This window comes from Trichomycterus rosablanca, chromosome 4 (assembly GCF_030014385.1).
Source record: "Trichomycterus rosablanca isolate fTriRos1 chromosome 4, fTriRos1.hap1, whole genome shotgun sequence".
NCBI classification, from domain to species: Eukaryota; Metazoa; Chordata; class Actinopteri; order Siluriformes; family Trichomycteridae; genus Trichomycterus; species Trichomycterus rosablanca.
This window is the reverse complement of record NC_085991.1, coordinates 40927881-40952428: the sequence shown is the minus strand read 5'-3', so window position 1 is coordinate 40952428 and position 24548 is coordinate 40927881. Positions and strand designations below refer to the sequence as shown.

Here is a 24548-nt window from a genome sequence, read left to right as displayed (position 1 = left end):
TTTGAGATTGGTCTGTAATTCTCACAATTTGTTGAGTCAAGACCAGGTTTTTTGAGTATAGGCTCCACCGTCGCCAATTTTAAACAATCTGGCACACAGCCTGAACTAAGTGATAAATTCACTATTGATTGAAGATTACTGCCAACAAAATAAAAAACTTTCTTCACAAATGAAGCTGGGAGAATGTCATCAGGAGAGGTTGAGGGATGCAAACAGTGCACAACTTCCTCTAAGTCCTCTAAAGAAATGGGAGAAAACTGATTTAAAATTTCAACCCTTCCACTCGGAGGAACAACTTCATAATCTGTAGAGGGAGGTATTATTATATTACTTTTAAGATCTATGATTTTTTCAACAAAAAACTTTAAAAACAATTCAGGGTCAATCTCAGAAATGGTTGTGTTCCCCGCTACCCCATTTACTAGACTATCTATCCTAGAAAACAAAATCCTTGGGTTGTGTTTATTTGCAGTTATTAACTCCTTAAAATATTTGGTTCTAGCATTCCTCAGTTTATTGTTAAAGATAGACCATAAGTCCTTCAGAAATAAATAGTGAACTTGAAGCTGTGACTTTTTCCATTCCTGCTCTACCCTCCTGCATATCCTTTTTAAGTGCCTGATATCATCATTTATCCATGGGGTAGAGTTAACAAGAGGTTTTATCCTCAGACTAACTGGAGCAACCTTGTCTAAAATACTTAAACATACATTGTTAAAAGAGCTAGCCAGAGCATTAACATCAGTACAAATGAACACTTGTTCACTAAGTCCTGTAAACTCATTTAAAAACTGTGATATTGACTCATTGTTAAATATTCGTGAGTGCACATAGCGTTTAGAAGCAGACATATTAATAAATAAGGGCATATTAAAAGTGATACACTTATGGTCAGACACAAATAGATCTGTCACAGATACAGAGTGGAGACCCAAGCCTAAAGTAAACACCAAATCCAGTGTGTGACCCCTATTGTGAGTTGGGCCAACCACATGCTGAACAAAATTAAAAGATTCCATAGTGTTCAAAAATTCTACGGCAGTTCCATCAGAGGCATCATCAATATGCATATTAAAATCACCAAGCAACAATACTTTATCATATTCCAAAACTAGTGAAGACAGAAAATCCGATAATTCTGACATGAAACCGCTTTGAGACTTGGAGGGGGGGCGGTAAATCACAGCACAAAATACTGGAATCTTTCCTAGCACTTTAAAAGACAACATTTCAAAAGTTGTAAAAACTCCTACAGATACACTCAAACATGTAAATGAGTCTTTATAAATGACCGCCAGGCCGCCACCCCGTCCTGACGTCCTCGGGGAATTTAAACAAGAATAATTCGGGGGACACAGTTCATTTAGGTGCCAGTTCTCACTAGGTTTAAGCCAGGTCTCTACTAAAAACAAAAAATCCATGACATGAGAGGATATAAAGTCACGCATAACAAATGCCTTATCAGATAGTGATCTGACGTTAAACAGTGCCAGCTTAGAATTTGAGACATTACTCGTATCCAAGGGTGATAGGCAGGGAATTGCGCGTAGATTTTTAAAATCCACTCCACCGCCCCTCATTACAGGTTTCCTGGAATGCACACAAGGATGTTGTCCTGGAAACACCGGCTGCAACCAAACGTAGCGCTCCTCCTTTGCATGTAATTGAGAGGAATAACATAGTGGGAGACAAAAAGTGGGTAAAAACACCCTAAATATGTTTAGAACTACACATGAACTTTCTTCTGTTGATTCGTGGTTTGTTTTTGTTTTTTAAGACAACACTGAGCTGCTCTGAGCAGGGTTGCCAGATTGCGAAAGTAATTTTCAGCCAAAATGCATGATAAAACGCCCAAAACACAGGATAAGCAGATGATGTTTAGCATTTCACAAATAATAAACCAGTTAAACCATAATGACCTACAAATTAATATCTTAAAATGTACAGATCAGTAATTATACATTATAAAAGACAAATTATGCTTGCATGTCTTTAAAGTAGCCTGACAAGTTTGTAAAATGCATAATTTGTTAGAACACACAACCCTTAAGCATGTAAATAAAAATAAACTTGCAAGCAATGAAAGTTTGCCCTTTCGTACATATGAGAGGTTGTATGTACGAGACTTGCTTACCTTCATATTCAACTCTAATCACTTGTCTAACATATGAATCCCTGTATTGATGGGCGTGGCAACAGTGTCTTGAACTGGAAAGAATAACCTGTCAATCAAACTTTTGACAACGGGTTGGATGTGGTGGGAGAAGGTAGACCTATTTATATTCCACCTGCTTTAGCAATAGCTTTTTTTATTTATATTTTAAGCTGCCAAAATGATTACAAACCAGCCCAAATTTGTTTTTCCCTGCCAATTTCCAACAAAATCCGCTCATTTTGGTGGAAAACCGCCCAATCTGGCAACACTGACTGTAATACTGACCGCCCGTGCTTTGGGACGGCGGAGGAACTCACGGCAGCTCGACCCGCTGCTCGTTGAGGACAGTAACTGCAGAACAATGTTTTCACGTTCGAGTCTCCAAAATTCTCCAATAACACCAGAAAAAGTCGCTAGATTTGTCGCTAGTCGCTTTTTTGGAAAAAAGTCGCTAGAGGGGTCTGAAAAGTCGCTAAATATAGCGACAAAGTCAAAGGTTGGGGGTGGGATGGCGGGTGTTTACCTGAGCGGGGGGTTGGCGGTTAGGGTTGCACCTATAAAAAATATAACGGGTCTTACACCGTCATAGGAACATTATCAAAATGTTTTATTTAGGCTGTTTAACGTATATTATTTTCATTTTTTATAATAATAAATCAGAACCATATTTTGGGCAAAACAACATGCATAAAGAACATCATGTAAAATTTTTTTCTCAATAGTGTAAACAACATTTTTACATAATCCATCTTCACACTGGCAGGTAGCCCCGGTTCTAAACTGCGTTGCTTAGGGGGCAGTGAGTAAATGCCCACCCCAGCACCCCCAAAGTGTTACTTTAGTACCTAAGCCAGATTGAAACCTAGGGCAGAAAAATATGCGCGATGTGCTCTGCCCACTGCGCTACTCAAACAGCAGTGTATCAAACAGGTTGTTATGCTGATATGCCTGCGCACACAACGCGTTACTAAGACTAAAAGTGAACAATACTTAAAATAATAACCTTTCTAATTCCCACGGTACCAGCAGTTTCCCTCTGTTTCATACATATCACCCTGTCTCAGTCTAATCTGCAGCATCTCTCTCCCACTGATAAAAAAACGGAACAAAGCGTGTCCCGTATCAGTTCAATACGAAACATCACGTTTAGTTTCCAAATAAGGAACGATTCCGTATTTTACAGGACGGTTGGCAACCCTACTTCTGTGCAACATTGGTCCCCTGCTGTTTGGAGTTTGGCATGTTGTCTTCATTGTCAGCATGGGTTTTCTCTGGGTTTTGTCAACTTTCCATAAACATTTACATTCACGGCATTTGGCAGATGCTCTTATCCATAGCGACATTACCTCACTTTAGTTTAAGTAGACAATAGTCCAAGAACACAAATCTGCTAAAACCTTTTAGAACCAAAGTGTTTTTTGCAAGAAATGAACTAGTATTAGTGTTAGTAAGTAAGTACAAGTCAGCTTAAGTGTTTAGTAAAGAGAGGTGGGTTTTTAATCATTTTTTAAAGACAGCGAGAGACTCGGATGTTCGGACAGACAGAGGAAGCTTGTTTCATCATTTGGGTGCCAGTACAGAGAAGAGTCTTGATGCTTGTCTTCTTCGAGTCCTGGGTGGAGGATCAAGTCGAGCGAGACTAGAGGCTCAGAGGTTGCGTGGTCAGAGCGGGGTTTGATTAGACTTTAAAGTTAGCTTGGAGCTGGTCCATTTTGGCTTTGTAGGCAAGCATCAGTGTTGCAAAACTGAATGCGTGCAGCTACAGGAAGCCAGTGAACATTCATACTTCTATACTTTTACCTTAAGAGTGAATCATCCTGTCCAAGGTTGCACCAGACCCACCAAAGAGTCATTTACATTTAAAGCATTGAGCAGGCACTTCTACAATTATCACTGAATACAATTTGAGCAAAACATTACTGGTCTAGTACTAGTAAAATACAAAAGTTAAGCGTATTGTGTAAGGTATTGTGTTGACCTGTACTTACTATTAGTAAGTCAGAATAGCCCTATTTATTTGGGCACATAAATATATATTTAAGTTCATTTCATTTAAAAATTAAACACACATTAGTCATAATGCTGTAGCTTTTATCAACTGACATTCAGTTTGATTTGTATACATGATTGCATATAGGCCTATATTTCACCACAGTTTATATACTGTTCTCTTCACTGGCTTCCTGTAGCTGCACGCATCCAGTTTGAAACTCTGATGCTCGCCTACAAAGCCAAAAATGGACCAGCCCCAAGCTACCTTTGTGGTCTAATCAAACCCCGCTCTGTACCACGCAACCTCCGAGCCACTAGTCTTGCTCGACTTGATCCTCCATCCAGGACTAGAGAAAGACAAGCATCAAGGCTCTTCTCTGTTCTGGCACCCAAATGGTGGAACAAACTTCCTCTGTCTGTGCGAAAATCTGAGTCTCTTGCTATTTTTTAAAAACAATTAAAAACCCACCTTTTTACTAAGCTCTTAAGCTGACTTGTACTTACTTACTAACACACTTTTCCATTTGATGAAGAAAAAAAAAAAAAAAAAAAAAAAAACACCCACTTTGGTTCTATCAGGGTTTCGGCAGATGTGTTCTTGGACTGTTGTCTACTTAAACTAGAGCAATGAAATGTTTACTATGGAAGCACTTATGTAAGTTGCTCTGGATAAGAGCGTCTGCCAAATGCCGAAAATGTAAATGTAAATATACTGACCCATGACTGCAGACCAGATTTTATTGTGACATCACTACTTAAAACAACCAATGATCTTGTGTAATCCTCCCATCTTTAACATTGTTTTAAGAGAAATTACGAGTAAGGTTGGTATTTATCAGTTTTGTTATAGCACCATGCACTGGAACAACATTACTGTGTAATTTATACTTTAGCTTCAAAAGGTTACAGTTACAGTTTCAGAAACAATCAACTTTTGGCTCACCACGATTCACATATTTAAGAAGACATCTTCATAGTAGCTTGTTTAAAAGAAAAACCTTTTTAAATGACCATTGTGAGAAACCATACCTTGTAATTCATAAAGTTAATTAAGAACAGTTTTATATTGATCGTTAAATATTTAATTGTCATGTCACAAAGATTAAAATGTATTGTTGGATATTACTTGCACATTCCCAGATTCAAAGTAGACAATTCGACTACAGGCAAATTTTATTCTACCTTTAAGGTGCCAATTTTGGATTGGGGCAGCCTGTAGACTCAATGGCAATATACAGGGGTTGGACAAAATAACTGAAACACCTGGTTTTAGACCACAATAAGTTATTAGTATGGTGTAGGGCCTCCTTTTGCGGCCAATACAGTGTCAATTCGTCTTGGAAATGACATATACAAGTCCTGCACAGTGGTCAGAGGGATTTTAAGCCATTCTTCTTGCAGGATAGTGGCCAGGTCACTACGTGATGCTGGTGGAGGAAAACGTTTCCTGACTCGCTTCTCCAAAACACCCCAAAGTGGCTCAATAATATTTAGATCTGGTGACTGTGCAGGCCATGGGAGATGTTCAACTTCACTTTCATGTTCATCAAACCAATCTTTCACCAGTCTTGCTGTGTGTATTGGTGCATTGTCATCCTGATACACGGCACCGCCATTGGATGCACATGGTCCTCCAGAATGGTTCGGTAGTCCTTGGCAGTGACGCGCCCATCTAGCACAAGTATTGGGCCAAGGGAATGCCATGATATGGCAGCCCAAACCATCACTGATCCACCCCCATGCTTCACTCTGGGCATGCAACAGTCTGGGTGGTACGCTTCTTTGGGGCTTCTCCACACCGTAACTCTCCCGGATGTGGGGAAAACAGTAAAGGTGGACTCATCAGAGAACAATACATGTTTCACATTGTCCACAGCCCAAGATTTGCGCTCCTTGCACCATTGAAACCGATGTTTGGCATTGGCACGAGTGACCAAAGGTTTGGCTATAGCAGCCCGGCCGTGTATATTGACCCTGTGGAGCTCCCGACGGACAGTTCTGGTGGAAACAGAAGAGTTGAGGTGCACATTTAATTCTGCCGTGATTTGGGCAGCCGTGGTTTTATGTTTTTTGGATACAATCCGGGTTAGCACCCGAACATCCCTTTCAGACAGCTTCCTCTTGCATCCACAGTTAATCCTGTTGGATGTGGTTTGTCCTTCTTGGTGGTATGCTGACATTACCCTGGATACCGTGGCTCTTGATACATCACAAAGACTTGCTGTCTTGGTCACAGATGCGCCAGCAAGACGTGCACCAACAATTTGTCCTCTTTTGAACTCTGGTATGTCACCCATAATGTTGTGTGCATTGCAATATTTTGAGCAAAACTGTGCTCTTACCCTGCTAATTGAACCTTCACACTCTGCTCTTACTGGTGCAATGTGCAATTAATGAAGATTGGCCACCAGACTGGTCCAATTTAGCCATGAAACCTACCACACTAAAATGACAGGTGTTTCAGTTATTTTGTCCAACCCCTGTAAGTCTACTTGACTTGACACTACTATGAGCTTGTTGGACACCCCATTTCAGAAACTTCTTCTTCCTCCTTTGTCCCGTTCGGTTGCGGGGTCAGAAAGGACCCGGATCGCCCCACCTGGGGATCGAACCCAGGACGTTCTTGCTGTGAGGCGACAGTGCTACCCACTAAGCCACGATGCTGCCCTGCACCCCATTTCAGAAACAATTGATATTAAAATATAGTAACCTCTGTGTGATTTTTTTTTAGCTACAACAGCCACTCTTCTGCAAAGGCCTCTCACAATACTTTGAACTATGTCTGTGATAATCTGAAAAAGATTTCTTTTAGATCTTTACAGACTTTGCTTTATGCATATGGGCACAGTTATGCTGGAACAAAAAAGGGCCTTCAATAAATTGTGGCTGCAACTTTTCTTTAATTAATTTAATACACCTGATAGCAGTTCAGTGTGGCTACAACGCATGAATTCAATAATTAGAAGGGGTGTCCCAATAATTTATATAGTGTAGTTTTTAATTGTTGTGGGTGCAGTCATATTTATGTTGGCACAGAAAAGTCACAAACTTTAAAATTAGGAGGACATGCCAAAATGCTGGGTGAAAATTTTCTACACCATTACATTATCAACCCAATTGATAATTTTGACAATGCATTTTAACAATGCATTAAAAAAACTTTTGACCAAAGTCTATTTGAACCGTGTCCACATTGCCATGCAAATATAACAAAACACAAATTTGTTCACCAAAAATATCTTGGTTTATTAGAAAAGACACATCACAACTGAAAAACCAAAAACTTATTTCTCATCAATTTCACAAACCTTTTGAAGGCACCCTAGTCACACACACCAGCAGTCTCCAAGGTAAGCTGAACCCACGTGACAGTTGGTCAGCATACATCTAGCCTTTTTTATTCTTTATACACTGGTATAATGAGTCACAATCTGGGCAAACACAGACTTGTGGAACAATTACCTGATATTCTTCAGCCACTTGTCAATAGAAAACAGGTTCTCACAACAAGTGGGCACTTAAAATAAATCATGATTGACCCAGATCCTAATTTGGATCTAATGTGGACTTTAAAGCAGGCCAAATCCCTGTATAAAAGAGTAAACTAACTGAAGTTTACATATATAAAATAATATAGCCTATATTTCCTGCAGGTGAGTAGTGTTATTTAAACAAATATAGCAACAGGAATGTTCATTTTGGATTGCAATACCCCATAAAGCTGAAACAAAAAGACCCAAAAACACAGTCACATTAAGAAAGACTGTCAGACTTGTAATCACAAAAACTTTCAAAAATAAAACCTAGCAAGCAATTTCATTTTAAAAAGGCGCACAAAAGAAAATCCGCCACTAGATTACTTTCAGCTTTTAACAAAGCTGCAAGTGTCATTTGCTTAGGGGTAGGGATTGCTGCAAAAACTGAATATCAAATATGCAAGAATATGAACATGTTTACCACCTTGCACTTTTACTAACTCTATGGATTTAAATGATACGCAGAATGGACCTTTAACAACTGAATCAATTCAGCCATTTATAATCCAAACAAGCTGCTTGATAAGGTCTAGTTCAGTCCAGCCTCTTAACATTTTACTCCTGTGTCCAGAGACGATTAGCTGAATAAAGGAACAGGAGGGAATGATCGCTAACAGAAGTCCTGCTGTTTCAACCACCTGGAAAAAGCACAACATATTTTATAAGATATGGGGGGGACGGGACATTACTTAAATACACAACCCAAGTGACTCCCCCAGTGTTTCCCACATATAGGTTATACCTAGAACCAGCAACCCCGCCACTGGGATGAACTGGGCCAGATTATTTTAACTGTTAACCGACTGCAATTAGGAAACAGTTAACCACTAACTGACAAGCTTGTAGCATTTAACAAAGCATAAAACATATACTGCATATAATGTAAATGGTTTGTAATAGTAGTTTTTCGCTTTATCTTCAAGCATTTTAATTTTGTTTAACAAAAAGAACATACTGATGCATAAAGATTTTCCTGTTTGAATTAGAACCGCAGCAGGCTGTGTACATTATTTAAATTAACATTTAAAATACCCTTTTACCAACCACATTAAACACACAAAGAATCCTTTGTAGGTTATTGGTCAATCATTAACATCACTGTTTAATTTCTGTATTGGTTTTAAGGAAACAAGCAAGTACACTAGTCATGTCGATCTTATCCAAAATTTTAACAGCCTTTTTAAATATAAAGCCCTTAAAATAAAACATGTGAGCAACAGCACAACACCCACCCAGACCGTCCCTAGGTATTTTTCATATTTGTGGGAAACACTGCTCCCCTTTAATAACTGATGAGATTAGAAAGACAGATCTTGATCTTAAAAACTCATCCCTGTAACTAGAACCATACTGGCAGTGACACCTCTAATTTGCTCACCTTGACAAACCCGCGGCTTAGTAATCGTATCGAGATTGCTCGGTAGCAGGATCTCTGGCCCGCGACACGCCAAACGCGGTGCTCCTCGCAACCGGGGAAAGCCGCGACCGCTCGTACGAGTAGGCATCAGCACCGACTCTTCGGATTGGGCTACGGTCCCGCGCATAGTATGCAGTGGCAGCGGAGGGCGGCTGCGGAAGAGCGCGTCGGTCATACGGGTCAAGGCTGGAAGGAGCCAGACGCATCCTTGAAAGAGTTGAAGAAGAGATAGGGGGAGGAGGGGGAATGGCGACACGCCGATCCTCGAGATAGCTAGAGCTGAAAGGCCGAGCACGATACTTCTCATAGTAATCAACACTGCTGTAGCGGTCAGGCTCATATGCAGCTGACCTCTCAGGATAGACACTCATGGGTTTGCTGAGGTACCGAGCTTCAGCGCCATAATCACGTGAAATCACATAGCTGGGGTTGTGGCTCATTGGTGGGCCATGAGGCAGAGCAGCTGGATAGCTCCTAGAGGGATACCCTGCTGGGCCAACACTGCTGTAAGAAGGTGGCCCTGCTCTAGGAAAACTCCTGGGACCATAACTTCCACCATAGCTACCGTTCTGACCGCGTCTGCAGTCTTTGGACCAATGACCCTGTTCACCGCAGACGTAACAGCCCGTTATGTCTCCCATGCCAGGTATGGTGCGGAGGCGACTGGTGGACAGTTGTACGTTTATCAGCTTGCCTTATGAGAGGAAGAGAAGACACGCAAAACATTGTAAAAACTTTTGCTCGCATCACCACATCCAAGTGCATGAACAAAGCAAGACAGTCAACACGCAATGATTCACTGTAGACTGAAATATTTCTGCTACAGAAATCAATACTGTACACAAACTAAGAAGCCAATGTAAATGCCCAATTATTCTATGAGCAGATGAGAGTTAAGTACCGATGGAGCTAAAATTACTGATCTAAAGGAATTTAAATTCTTCAATTTTTGTTCACCTTGAAAGGTAGAGTTGTCCATCTCACGAATGGCGTCCACTGCATCTTCTTTTTTCTCCATATGAACAAAGGCATAATCCTTTACAATGTCGCACTCAATGACAGCGCCAAACTCCTCAAACTTGGCCTGCAGATCCTGATTGGTGCAATTTTCACTGATGTTGCTTACATGCAGCTTGGTGGTACCTTTGGGCTTTCCTTTACTCATCTCCACATTCATGGACTGCCCATTCAGTACATGCTGGTGAAGTTTAGAGACAGCCTCCTCTGCCTCCTTTTGACTATCCATATGCACAAAGCCGAAGTTTCTCAGGACGTCACACTCCTTGACTTGGCCGTAATTTGAGAAAAGACTGTGTATGTCATCCTTGGTTGTACTAGGTGCTAGGTTGCCGACAAAGATCTTAACCATCTTTACCGTCGATTTTTTTGTTCCTGGGTAGAAAGTATAATTGTAAATGCATATTCATTCATTTTCATTAGCAACACGTAGCTAACAATTACTAACCACTTAACAGGACTTGAAAACGTCACAACACAAAGCGAATTTGCCATAATTGCCAAACTGTCTTTGAAAGAGTCTGATGCAGAGATGATTTAAAGGTAGTTTATACAAGCTGGGATATTTTGTAGTCAAATGTTAAGTTACAGGTAGTGCAGCAGTAAAACACGCTAGCACACGAGAGAGGACATCTCGAACTCGTCGGGTAAAATCTCAGCTCTGATACCGACAGGCTGGGCGTCTACACAAACAATGATTGGCTCATTCGCAGGAAGGGTACCAGAGAGGTGCTGGCTGATTGATGACAGAGAAAAATGGGATCGGGGTGTGACTGTGCACAAAGCTGATCTCAAGCAGGCGAAAAGATGTAGTCGGCTACTGCACGTCTCGGTCAGGAGTGGAGGTCAACATCCGAAGAGGGGAAGCGTAACGCAATCGGGTAATTGCATACGACTAGATTGGGAGTAGACATTAAACTGTATGAAAAGTCAGTAATATTACCAATTTTAATATTTGATTAAACACTGAAAAGTTACTTCAATTATTCTCTTCTAAGAGCTTTTTTTTTTTAAACATCATAGTTTGAGTTCGGCACAAATCTACATTAGCTACAAGCTACATTATTCATTATTTTGTTAATCGATGTACAATTAACAAATGGAGGTGTTTAGTATTTAGGGAAGAGGTAGCTTAATGGTTAAGGCATTGGACTATCAATCAGAAGGTCATTGGCACCAGCCTCACAATTACATTACATTTATGGATGGATATCACAGTACAATCGTTTCATTAGTTGCTTTATTTACTAAAAATTATGCATTAAACAGGCAAAAATGGTGTGGAGAAAAAAAATTTAACAGATTGGTTATTTAAATAATGAAATCCAGCCTTGCCGTTCTTCTCCTTTCTAAATTGATTTTGGGTTTAGAACAAATCTTCTATGTAATTTCAATAATTAAGAATTTAAAAGGTTTATGAATTACTGTGTTTAGGACCTGCATATTAAAATGCCAGCAATGGGTATTTACGGGTATTTAAATGAAAGTATAAAACTTAAGAACATGTTTTTTTTTTCTTTCATCTTCGTCTATCAGCTATTTATAATGCTGAATAATACATAAAAAAGTAAAGTGATTTTTATCGGAACAGTGTGTTTGTTTATTTGGGATTTTAACGTCATGTTTTACACTTTGGTTACATTCATGACAGGAACGGTAGTTACTCATTACACAAGATTCATCAGTTCACAAGGTTACATTAAACACAGACATGGACAATTTAGTATCTCCAATTCACCTCACTTGCATGTCTTTGGACTGTGGGAGGAAACCGGAGCACCCGGAGTAAACCCACGCAGACACCGGAACAGTGTGTAGTTCATATTAAGTGTATGAAAATTCATATAAACTTGTACAGTATATTGTAATAGTATTGCAGTGGTACTTGGCTGCATATCAATACCTGGTGATAGTCTGTAAAAGAAGGAAACTGTATAGATAATAAATTTAACAAAATAGAAACTAAACACGCCTGTTTTTACTTTTGTTAATTTATTGTTAACGTAAGAAGTCAGTTAAGATAAAATAAGGTTTTACAGCGTTAACAGCTGTGGCATTTGATCACACAAAATCTAGTTTGTTGTTGCGTTGTATTCTTATCTCTATCACTCTAGTTACAAAGATAAGAATGAAACGCCATAATAACCGTACATTTAGTCCAACAGTGTTATGAAGATATAAATATTGGGGATATTAATGAAGATATCATTATTTTATATACACACACAAATCGAAAGTAAACTTTGTTTTTGAACAAAATAAAACGTAAGTGTTTTGACCTTCTGCTAAATACTGTGGCTAACAAGCGCGCTACAACAACTAGCAAGCTAATGTTTGGATTGTAAAGTTTTGGTTTTAATAATGGTTGTTTTAATATTAAAAATAAAGAACGTTAAAAAAACGCCGGTGAGTGTAAAAGCTCAAACAGCGTCAGGACTTTATATAGGGGTTAAACTACGAAGTACAAAAATACATTTAAAAACGTGGACGGTAGCCGAATCACGACGGGCCGCGACTGAGTTTTACATAGCCAACTTAAACAGAACACATCCCTTTAAATTCACCAGTCTGTACTAGTATACAAGTTAAACAAATCAACCATTTATAAATCCATTCATTTAATAAATTAATCTAAACTAAACTAATGAACTAACCGATCTAAACCGAAACAAGCTTACCGGAGCTAGCCAAGTTATCGAAGCTAAATTATATTATGCAAACCACAACAAACAGCACTTAATGCGTGTATCTATTGTATACTTATTAACTCAAAATAACGTAACGACGCCATCCGTTTAAAATATTCACGGTTTAAAATGCTAACAATTCTTACCGTACACACCGCGCACAAAATCAAGCGCCAATAGAAAGCCAAACGAAATGGCGTCTCCACTAGCCGAGCAGTCGCAGCAGCGCTTCCTGTGCTGGAGTTTCACTGAAGTGGAAGCTGAGGCCCTGTGTACAGAGGAAACCGCCCACAGCGGCCATTTGTAGTTCCGAACACAAGTGTCCAGAATGGAATGGAATTCCAATTTGGAAAGTAGTAGCTCAGTGGTTAAGGTACTTGACTGGTAATCAGAAGGTTACTGGTTTAAGGGACAGTGGTAGCCTAGTGGGTAAAGCTTTGGGCTATCCAGGGGCGACGTACAATGGCTGATCCTGAGCTCTGACCCCAGCTTCCAAACAAGCTGGGATATGCGAAGAAAGAATTTCATTGTACTGTACATCTGTATATGTATATATAACAAATAAAGTATATTTATCTTAAGTCGTACCTCTGCCAGGTTACCAGTAGGGCCCCTAAACAAGGCCCTTGACTTTTGATTACTTAATTGTAAGTCGCTTTAATTAAAATTGTCTGCTAAATGCGATTTACGTGTCAGGCTTTAAACTTTTAGATTAATTTGCAGTCTTTTATTCAAAATAAATATGACAGCTGCAGTCTGTAAATTTACCTATAAATGCAATCTTTAAGCATAGCATTTATAAAATTAAATAACATTTATGTTTTTAAATAAAGTTCCAGAATATCTGCTGTTTTAGTTATCTCTTTAGTCTTTATTTACTAGAGATTATACACTTCGGTGTGGTTGGGGTTATATTGACTTACCTGCAATTATGTCACAGTGGAAATGCAACAGCTGAACATTGGTGTCTCAATCAAAAAATAGTAACTTTTGTTAATGTTTCTGCTTCCTTGGTAAGGGTTGTGGTGGGTCCATCACGACTTAAGACTTCGTTTTCCCAAAGCAAACTCATGTCTGCTTTCTCGCACCCTTGGACTGACTATATTCAGCAGACTATCCACCTTCTTGGAGCAGCTGGTAAAGTGGACAGTGCACTTTTTTAAAAGCTGGTAGAAGTCCAAGTTCTTAATGGCAACCCAAAACTTCTCACAGTTGATATTACTGGAACTAGTGTTGACGTGCTGCACCTGCACTACCAGCTAAAAGGCTATTATTAACCAGCTTAGTCATCTCCTGAAATACAGGTAGATACAAGAACATTTAGCATAAACGCCTCTCTTATTGCATTTTGTTTGTTAGTAAGCCAAGTGGTATAGAACACATTTTAAATATGTTTATTTTATTGACCAACATATTTTACAAATTCTTCTTTACTTTCATTTTTAAGCTGAAAGTTTTTAACATCTTGTCTCGCCAGCAGCTGTATGATTTACTGACCTACAAGTTAAACTCATGGTTGATTTTGAAACATTAATATGCAGCTTTTAATTCTGTTCTACATGTAATGGTGTCTGAGAATTAAAAGAAAAAAATATTCAGGAACATAATTTAAGAATCAACAGCATTTTTATCAGCACTGTTGAACTACCATTTTTCAAACTATGGATAAGCCAGTTGCTAGTGATCCTTAATATGACTAATCACAGCTAGAAAAAACTGTGGGTAAGGCACCCCCATAATCAGGACCAATAAGCCAAGTGTTTGAAAGTCACCTAAACACAGTGACTTTGTATTATATTAAATCTACACTATCATCCAACATTACAAACTGATTTAAGAGCAGTAATTGTTCATATATATCTAAATATTAAAAATGGAGAAAATTAAGATACTCTTTTAAAATTATGTAATCAGTCTTGTAACCAATTGTAAGAGGGGAAACTGAGTCATTACTTATAACTCAGTTTCAATAATAACAACTTATTACTTCCGGCACCGCAACGAGTGGCAGCCTTCCTGGTAGCTGTGTTCACGTTGCCTATTACGGCAATTTTTTTTTCTTTTTCGGTTATACAGGTCCTTCTAAAAAAATTAGCATATTGTGATAAAGTTCATTATTTTCCATAATGTAATGATAAAAATTAAACTTTCATATATTTTAGATTCATTGCACACCAACTGAAATATTTCAGGTCTTTTATTGTTTTAATACTGATGATTTTGGCATACAGCTCATGAAAACCCAAAATTTTTATCTCAAAAAATTAGCATATTTCATCCGACCAATAAAAGAAAAGTGTTTTTAATACAAAAAAAGTCAACCTTCAAATAATTATGTTCAGTTATGCACTCAATACTTGGTCGGGAATCCTTTTGCAGAAATGACTGCTTCAATGCGGCGTGGCATGGAGGCAATCAGCCTGTGGCACTGCTGAGGTGTTATGGAGGCCCAGGATGCTTCGATAGCGGCCTTAAGCTCATCCAGAGTGTTGGGTCTTGTGTCTATCAACTTTCTCTTCACAATATCCCACAGATTCTCTATGGGGTTCAGGTCAGGAGAGTTGGCAGGCCAATTGAGCACAGTAATACCATGGTCAGTAAACCATTCACCAGTGGTTTTGGCACTGTGAGCAGGTGCCAGGTCGTGCTGAAAAATGAAATCTTCATCTCCATAAAGCTTTTCAGCAGATGGAAGCATGAAGTGCTCCAAAATCTCCTGATAGCTAGCTGCATTGACCCTGCCCTTGATAAAACACAGTGGACCAACACCAGCAGCTGACATGGCACCCCAGACCATCACTGACTGTGGGTACTTGACACTGGACTTCAGGCATTTTGGCATTTCCTTCTCCCCAGTCTTCCTCCAGACTCTGGCACCTTGATTTCCGAATGACATGCAAAATTAGCTTTCATCCGAAAACAGTACTTTGGACCACTGAGCAACAGTCCAGTGCTGCTTCTCTGTAGCCCAGGTCAGGCGCTTCTGCCGCTGTTTCTGGTTCAAAAGTTTGCTTGACCTGGGGAATGCGGCACCTGTAGCCCATTTCCTGCACACGCCTGTGCACGGTGGCTCTGGATGTTTCTACTCCAGACTCAGTCCACTGCTTCCGCAGGTCCCCCAAGGTCTGGAATCGGCCCTTCTCCACAATCTTCCTCAGGGTCCGGTCACCTCTTCTCGTTGTGCAACGTTTTCTGCCACACTTTTTCCTTCCCACAGACTTCCCACTGAGGTGCCTTGATACAGCACTCTGGGAACAGCCTATTCGTTCAGAAATTTCTTTCTGTGTCTTACCCTCTTGCTTGAGGGTGTCAATGATGGCCTTCTGGACAGCAGTCAGGTCGGCAGTCTTACCCATGAATGCAGTTTTGAGTAATGAACCAGGCTGGGAGTTTTTAAAAGCCTCAGGAATCTTTTGCAGGTGTTTAGAGTTAATTCGTTGATTCAGATGATTCAGGTTAATAGCTCGTTTAGAGAACCTTTTCATGATATGCTAATTTTTTGAGATAGGAATTTTGGGTTTTCATGAGCTGTATGCCAAAATCATCAGTATTAAAACAATAAAAGACCTGAAATATTTCAGTTGGTGTGCAATGAATCTAAAATATATGAAAGTTTAATTTTTATCATTACATTATGGAAAATAATGAACTTTATCACAATATGCTAATTTTTTGAGAAGGACCTGTATAGTGTATCTCTAATATCTATCTACCTATCTATCCATCTAGCTATCTATTACCTGCCCAGAAAAAATCAATGTAGTTAATAAACATTTACCTGAGCATGACTAAATATTCCAGTTTCTATCCATGCCAAATTATACTCTTCCCTAATAATACATATTCGTCTTCAATTTTAATAAAACTTTGAATACTGCAACTTAAATATTCTGAACCAGGCATCAAATATACATTTTCTGTTACAATCTTTTTTTAGAAAATGTGGCTTTTGGAGGAGGTTTACACATCTATATAAGAAAGGAGAATTAATTCACAGCACTGTAAAGGGGAAAAAAGAACACACAAACTGCAACTTTGTACAAAACCACTTTTATTGTGAAATGTCAGCTACTCATGTACTACCTGATACTCTTACCCAATACTTTCATCTGCACATAATCAATTACATTGCCATATTGGGCATCCTTACAAAAGTTTACACACCCTGTTTAATACATTTTAGGTAATTTACTTGTGCTGCCTAGTGTGGCAAAGGTTTCTACATGGCCCATCCTAATTTAGTACTGAGCATATGTACTAGCTCTGGTAATAATTTAAAATACTGTATGAGCATGCATCATATTTAAATTGTAAGGCTTTGTTATATATAGATGTTATCAATTTCACTCAACTCAATCTTAAAACATACTGTTGCTGCATTTCTAAACCCATTTAAATACATGTTAAATTCCCCAACTGTCAATAATAAAGCTGAGTATTTTTGCAGGACCTATGCAGTCTTGTCCAAACATCTGACCACCACTGCAGTATAAGATAAGGCCCGACATCCATCTGTACTGATTAATGCCATGAGTAAGTAATATTAACACATTAGTGTAAACAGAATAAACTCGTGTACATTAATTAGCACCACTTCTTTGAAGTTTTACATCACTTGCATAGAATCTATTGTAAGACCACAAGATAAACCAAGTGGTACTCAATCTACAAATGCACCAGTGGTGACTCCTCTGCTGTGACTTGACCAAACCAGGGTTAGTCTTGTACCTGCAGCTACACTTTATCTAAAGTTACTTACAGCCCAAACAATTGAGAGTTAAGGCTCTTGCTCAGGGGCAGTAGTGGAACTTGAACCTTCCAATTCAGCACAGGCCCAAAGTGCCCCCCTCCCTCCCACCATGCCCCTATCTTGCAATATAAAAGTACATAGACATTTTTTATTTTACTGTTTTAGGAATTACCTACATTTATAAAATAAATTCAAAATCAAATACATTATATAAAAATAAACAATTTTATTTTAAATCATGTCTTAGCTTACATTACACAATACATGACATGCAAGATTACCATTAACTTACCTGAGCTTGTGCCTTTTCAACCCTTACAGTTAAGCAACAGCTGGATGTGTAAAAAGTTCTCCAATTTAGGATTACTTGTTTTTTTTTTTTAAACGGCATGGTAAATCCACTAGGGCATATGCAAGTTGTTTGTGTTCGGTTAGATAGCTGGTATGCTGGGCACAAATTCTGCATTAATGACGTCGCAGAGATTTAGGACAATGGCGTTAATTACGCTGCACTTTTACATTGTAAGCAAATTTACGTGACGATCACATATTGGACCATTTACGCATTCCTTCCTGTTTAAATGCTAAAAAATAAACAGCTTGACGCAATTCAGTCACATTTTTATTTAAAACCGATCCCTAAGAGTACATCGTATTAGAGGGAATGCCATTCCGAGTTCAGTAAACCTATAACAAAATCTCCATACAATTAGCCGCATTTACTGCTGCTCTATTAAATGTTTTAATCGCAAAGCGCACGTGTGTACCCATTAATTCTATCCAGACAGACGTGGCACTCGTTAACCAAAAAAGTGGGATTCAACTCCAACACGCTTCAATTTTACAGAAGGGATTGAGAAGGGGAAACAAAAATACAAAACGCACACAAATTTAAATTGTCTAAAGTTTAACTTCCATAATGAACAGTTTAACAACTTAAATTTTAACAGAATCTAAAATTTATTCTGTCCGCTTGCTGCTTTCAGTCCAATAAACTATTAAACTACACAGTAAAAACAAGCAAAACAGAATAGAACGGTTACAGCCCAAGCAAAAGGACGAAACTGAGTAAAAACGTTTATAGCGTGAAGTCCGCACTAGAACTCTTCCATTAAGCGAGGCGCAGGCAAACGAAACGCATTCCGTCAGACGAGGGGCGCATCGCATCATCGAGGGGCGCATCTGGAGACAACGACGGTGATCTTGTTGAAAAATTTACACCTGAAAAGAGAGCAAACCACATGAGTCATGTGCTTAAAGCGTACAACTTCTCAAGTCCACTGTAACCAATTTATTTTGTCTAAATTTGCCCTAGCCGCTAGACCACAAGGCCAATTTTCCAGCCTTTGTAGTTTTTCTCCACATTAGAAGATACTATTGCACCCTAACTCCCCATGTTACGCAGTAGCGGACAGCGCGCAGCTTGAGGATCACCTCTATACCTCAAAGCCCCTTAGAAAGCTCTTGTATCGAGGTACTATTCTCACCTTGGGTACACAAGTGCAGAGAATCACTAGTACGAATAGTGTTGCGGAGGCACATGTTCACCATACGAATCCCTGGAACGAGGCACAGCATACATTGGATTCCGAGAACTATCAGAGAGACGAGGGCGCTCATATGAATAGCCATTTCCTGCAGGTGCTGCAGGAGGCACCGGAACCCTGCCGACGGGACTACGATCACGATAAAATGAGGGCGGAGGGGGAGGGCGTCTGTCATAAGGGTCAAGACTGGTGGGGGCCATGCGTTCTCTTATGGCAGAAGGGGGTGGAGGAGGAGGTGGGATAGGACGGCCCTCTTCATATGAGGACATGCCATAAGGACGAGCACGATATTTCTCATAATAATCCACTACCCCACTATCCCGTTCGCCTGGAAAAGGAGGGCGTCTGGGAGGTGGCGGTGGAGCAGGAGGGTAACTGTGGGCAACAGGTGGACCAAACCGGCCTCTGGGGTAACCAGGTGGACCTGGGGGCATAGGTTCTGCAGGGAAGCTGGGTTGCCAATAGCCATAATCGTAGTCATCTTCACCACCTCCTCTTGGTCGACTCTTAGAAATCTGAACGTGAATCCTTTTGCCTAAAAATAGAATAGACAAAATAATTAATACAAAATAACAAATACATTAAGAACTGTCCAAATTCTAAAGGAAAACTCTTTACCTTGGAAATCAGAGTTGTCCAGGCCCTTTATTGCATCGGAGGCCTCATCAGAGTTACCCATATGTACAAATGCAAAGTTTTTAATAATGGCACATTCAGTTACTGTGCCATATTCTTCAAACAGTGCTCTGAGCTCATCTTCAGCACCTTTCTCCACATTAGCCACATGGATCTTGACTGGGCCCTGGTTTTTGCCAGTGCTAGCCTCAACATTAATGGGGGTGCCATGTAGCTTGTACAAATGAAGGTTGCGAATCGCCTTGGTGGCATTTTTACGATCATCCATGTGAACAAACGCAAAATTCTTGATGATGGCGCATTCTGTGACTGTTCCATATTGGGCAAATAAGCCCTTGAGTTCTTCATTCTCTGCCTGTGAAGGCAGGTTTCCAACGAAGATCTTTACCATTGTTGTTGCTTGGTGAAACAAGAGTCTGAAATACACTGTGGTTTAAAAAATTTTTGATTAGATATCAGTATAAGACCTTTATATTCACATGTCATCCATAAACAATACAATTTCTCAAACTGTATGTGGTGTAACTATAGCATTAATAATGACAGCTAAATGGACCATGCTATAGTTACAAATATAATTGAAATTAATTTCCAACAGCTGAGGACAAGATTTGAAAAGAATGGGACTACAGATCACTTGCACACAAGAAAGAGAGTGCAGACATCTGACTCACCCTTACACAGAGGCACTAGTTCTTATTCACAGATGTAAAAAGCATAAAAAACCACTGAATTTACACATACAGACTTTAGTTTATTAGTTGTAATGTTACTTAGAATTTATTGATATTTTGCATCAAGCCCTAGTTTAAAGGTACAACATTTTGCAACTTCAACAACGCCTACGTCGTCAAACTATTTAAATTTAAACATACAACCACCTAAGAATGTACACTTTCACTCTTTACCAGACCCTCAAAGGCCTTAGATAGCTTATAAATGTAATGAGACTTCATATAAATAAATAATGCATTGTGAATTCTGCCAAATCGTGTTCGTGTTTCAGTCTACAACCATCACTTTCAAATAGATCTTTACGTAACCAAACCACTACAGTTGTTTACATCGCACTACCAGTAATCACCAAACAAAACATAAATAAAGCCAAATACTGAATGAAAATGGGTCTGGACGCGGAATCTTCTAGTCTTTGTCAGTTAGCTAGGTTGCTAATGCAAGGCTGCTAATGCAAGGCTGACTAACATGAAATAAAAGCAGGTCTTTTTGTATAGTATAGCTTTTAAGATGACAAAATGATACGATACACAAAAGTTAACCTTTATGTACCATTGTTTTTCTTTTAAAAACGTGTTAAAATAGATTTGTTTCAGTATATATAAAATGGCCGCTGCGAACACTGAATGGCAGCATGGCGCCATGCAACAGCGTGTATGTAACAAACAGAAACATAACCTCCTTTTACAGTATTATAGTACAATGTAATTGTTAAGACTTGTTGAGAATCGTTTAGGATACGAGTATTTTGTATTACATTATAAATTATACATGTTGTATTATTGTTTGCTTCTAAAGCTAATTAGCTATCCAGCTAACACAGAAGGCCCGAGCTAATCAGATTACCAAGCAACTTTAAAGAAACATTTTTTAATAAATTAAACATAACTATATAACAGTAAACGCCAAGAATCCTCGTATCAAAAATAATATATAAATATATAAAAAATACATAACTAAAAATATTCTTAATAACTAAGCGAAACTTACCACTTCCTTCGTCACAATGGAATTAAGTCAACCGTTGTCGTTTTAAATCTGCTGCTTCTAATCCCGCCCATTTACACCGTAGGCCAATCAGAACGATAGAAAAATGTTGCGTCAAATAGTAACAGAAATGCACAGCAGTAATGCATACTGTATACGTATATATATCAGAACGATATATATATACTGTATATATTTGTATGTATGTATGTATGTATATATACAGTATATACGTATATACACAGTATATATATACACACACACTGCATGGTCAAAAACAACAAGTTATTTAAACCTAACTGATGCAGTGAGTAGCTTCTCATTTGTTAAACAACCATGTCGAAAAACACATCCTGTGGTCGTGAAAAAAGATGTTAATCTGTTTCAGAAGGGTCAAATTATTGGCATGCATCAAGCAGAGAAAAATTCTAAGGAGATTGCTGAAACTACTAAAATTGGTTTAAGAACTGTCCAACGCATTATTAAAAAGTGGAAGGACAGTGGGGAAACATCATCTTCGAGGAAGGAATGTGGTCGGAAAAAAATCTTAAATGATCGTGATCAGTGATCACTTAAACGTTTGGTGAAATCAAATGGTAAAAAAACTCCAGTAGAACTCAGGGATATGTTTAATAGTGAAAGTAAGAGCATTTCCACACGCACAATGCAAAGGGAACTCAAGGGATTGGGACTAAACAGCTGTGTAGCCAGATTTACCCTGTTCCAGAGTGATGGGCGCATCAGGGTAAGAGGAGAGGCGGCTGAAGTGATGCACCCATCATGCCTAGTGCCTACCGTACAAGCCTGTGGGGGCAGTGCTATGATCTGGGGTTGCTGCAGTTGGTCAGGTCTAGGTTCAGCAACGTTATGTGCCCAAAGAATGAGGTCAGCTGACTACCTGAATATACTGAACGACCAGGTTATCAATGGATTTTTTCTTTCCTGATGGCACGGGCATATTCCAAGATGACAATGCCAGGATTCATCGGGCTCAAATTGTGAAAGAGTGGTTCAGAGAGCATGAGACATCATTTTCACACATGGATTGGCCACCACAGAGTCCAGACCTGATTCCCATTGAGAATCTTTGGAATGTGCTGGAGAGGACTTATATAATGATCAAAATAAAAATGCTTGGTTAGTATCAGGTCAAAAATGTACATGTTTTTTATTATCAAATCCATGTGATTTAGATCATGCATAATCCTTTATCCAGGCCATCATTAAACTTTCAACATTAGAATAACTTGCTTGTAATGTTTCAAAGCTTATACAATGTCATTATTATTATTATTATTATTATTATTATTATTATTATTATTATTATTATTATTATTATTATTATTATTATTATCACTCAGCATTGAGTGATACACAGAGGTTTGATATCTAGGCCAGACACAGGATGAAAAAAGTACATTGGGATATCTTTATATCATATATAGAAATAATGAGAGACAATTAATGATATGACACAAAGATAGTAACTACCAGTAAACCCAGTAGGGGAGTGTTTTTCCAGATGTTGTTTGAGTACATTATATGAGTATTAAATTCCACTCAAACTATATAAGGCATTCATTATATCTATGCTGCAAAACTGGATTACATTTAATTCTGGGCAGCATTTTTTCCACAAAGCTTCATTTTGTATTTTAAGGTTTAAAATGCTTTAGTAATGTCACAACAATTAACTTTTAATCTCATACGCTCAACACAAGTGAGACAAATAACCATTCTTTTAAGATTACAATGCAAATAATGTATGGTTCCTTTGTCTGCTGGCTTGGTGAACCTGCATAAATGATATGAAAGTATGTACAAAGTATGTATGAAATTAACAACAATGAAAAGGAAATATATATGCAACGTTTATGGCATACAACTTTTCAATAGACAGTCCTGTTTGTCCTTATTTCTCAATTTTTTATGGTATCACCATAACTAATCTACCTCCCTAACCAGGAGGCTGAAATTACTGATAAGGGTGACATCTGTAAAATCTGACTACAGTAATAAAAGCTAACAAGAAATCAGATAAGGCCAAGCCAAATACTTTTAGGTACATAATAATCAGGTGTAAAGATGGCAGGCATACAGCATGGGAACAGTGGTTAAATATAATAAGCTGAATCAAAATGTATTAATTTTGTAAAGACTCCACTTGAAGGAGCCTTATATGATTTTACGAGTGCAGGTTACAACTTTAACTGTAGTGAATGAGTAGTGATTCTGAGGCTGAAAAGTAAAGGGAGTGGAACTCTGAGAATGTTGGACTGGAGTTCAGGGTGGCTTCCTCTTTGTGCTGGGCAGCTCCTCTCTACATATTTGAAAAAAGTAACAAACAGATTGTATACAATAGATTCAAACTTTTACATAAACATTTAAAAACCCAACTCAGAGATCAGTTTTGTCTAATTTTATTTCCCATATCTTTGGACCCACTTTAGTAGAGCTCCTTTTGTGTGGCTCTCTGAAATGTTGTGATCTGTGTAGGCATTGCGCACTGTCACGTTTAAAGAAAGGCAGTGTGGTGTCAGTTTTCTTTAATATCACCTAAAAATGCTCTAACCATAACCATACTGAAAAAGATTCCAACCATACTGATATAACTGATAACACCAGGTTATTTCACCATACCTGTGTCACTCCACGGACATTCAAATGACCTCTCTGCCTTGGTCAGACTCTAAAGACGAATTTCAGGACCCTGACGTCAACATTTTGACAAGTTGTCTGGCACTAATAGACCACCAAATAAAGCAATAAACACTCACCAAAGCTTATCCTACAGCATAGCCTTTATTCTCTTTAATTAAACAATGAATTAAAATACTGTATCTAAAAAAAAAAAATATCTCTATTATTTCTATATTTCATAGGTTAATGGGATCATAGAAAATAACTATATTAAAAATAATTCTTAAAAAAAACAAAAGATCAAAACAAAAGGAAAACCAAGCTACTTGTGGTGAACCAACATTTTTGGTGGTGGAAATTGGCCATAATAAACTGCACTCTTTAAAAAAACATTTACTTTACATAACTGTAGTATAAGAGCAATGAAACACAATGTTGCATGTTATCAG

General features: G+C 38.6%; 1 protein-coding gene across 1 annotated transcript; it reads right to left on the bottom strand.

Moving 5' to 3' along the window:
• Positions 1 to 7368: 7368 nt before the first annotated feature.
• On the bottom strand, positions 7369 to 21526 carry LOC134311937 (uncharacterized). Its single transcript, XM_062993587.1, has 7 exons — positions 21463 to 21526; positions 19720 to 20163; positions 19075 to 19636; positions 12951 to 13072; positions 10058 to 10492; positions 9062 to 9794; positions 7369 to 8321 (listed from the first exon to the last, which is right to left on the bottom strand). Exons 2-6 carry the CDS (start codon positions 20126 to 20128, stop codon positions 9079 to 9081), a joined length of 2244 nt encoding a protein of 747 aa, XP_062849657.1. The 5' UTR covers positions 20129 to 20163; positions 21463 to 21526; the 3' UTR covers positions 7369 to 8321; positions 9062 to 9078.
• Positions 21527 to 24548: the final 3022 nt, after the last annotated feature.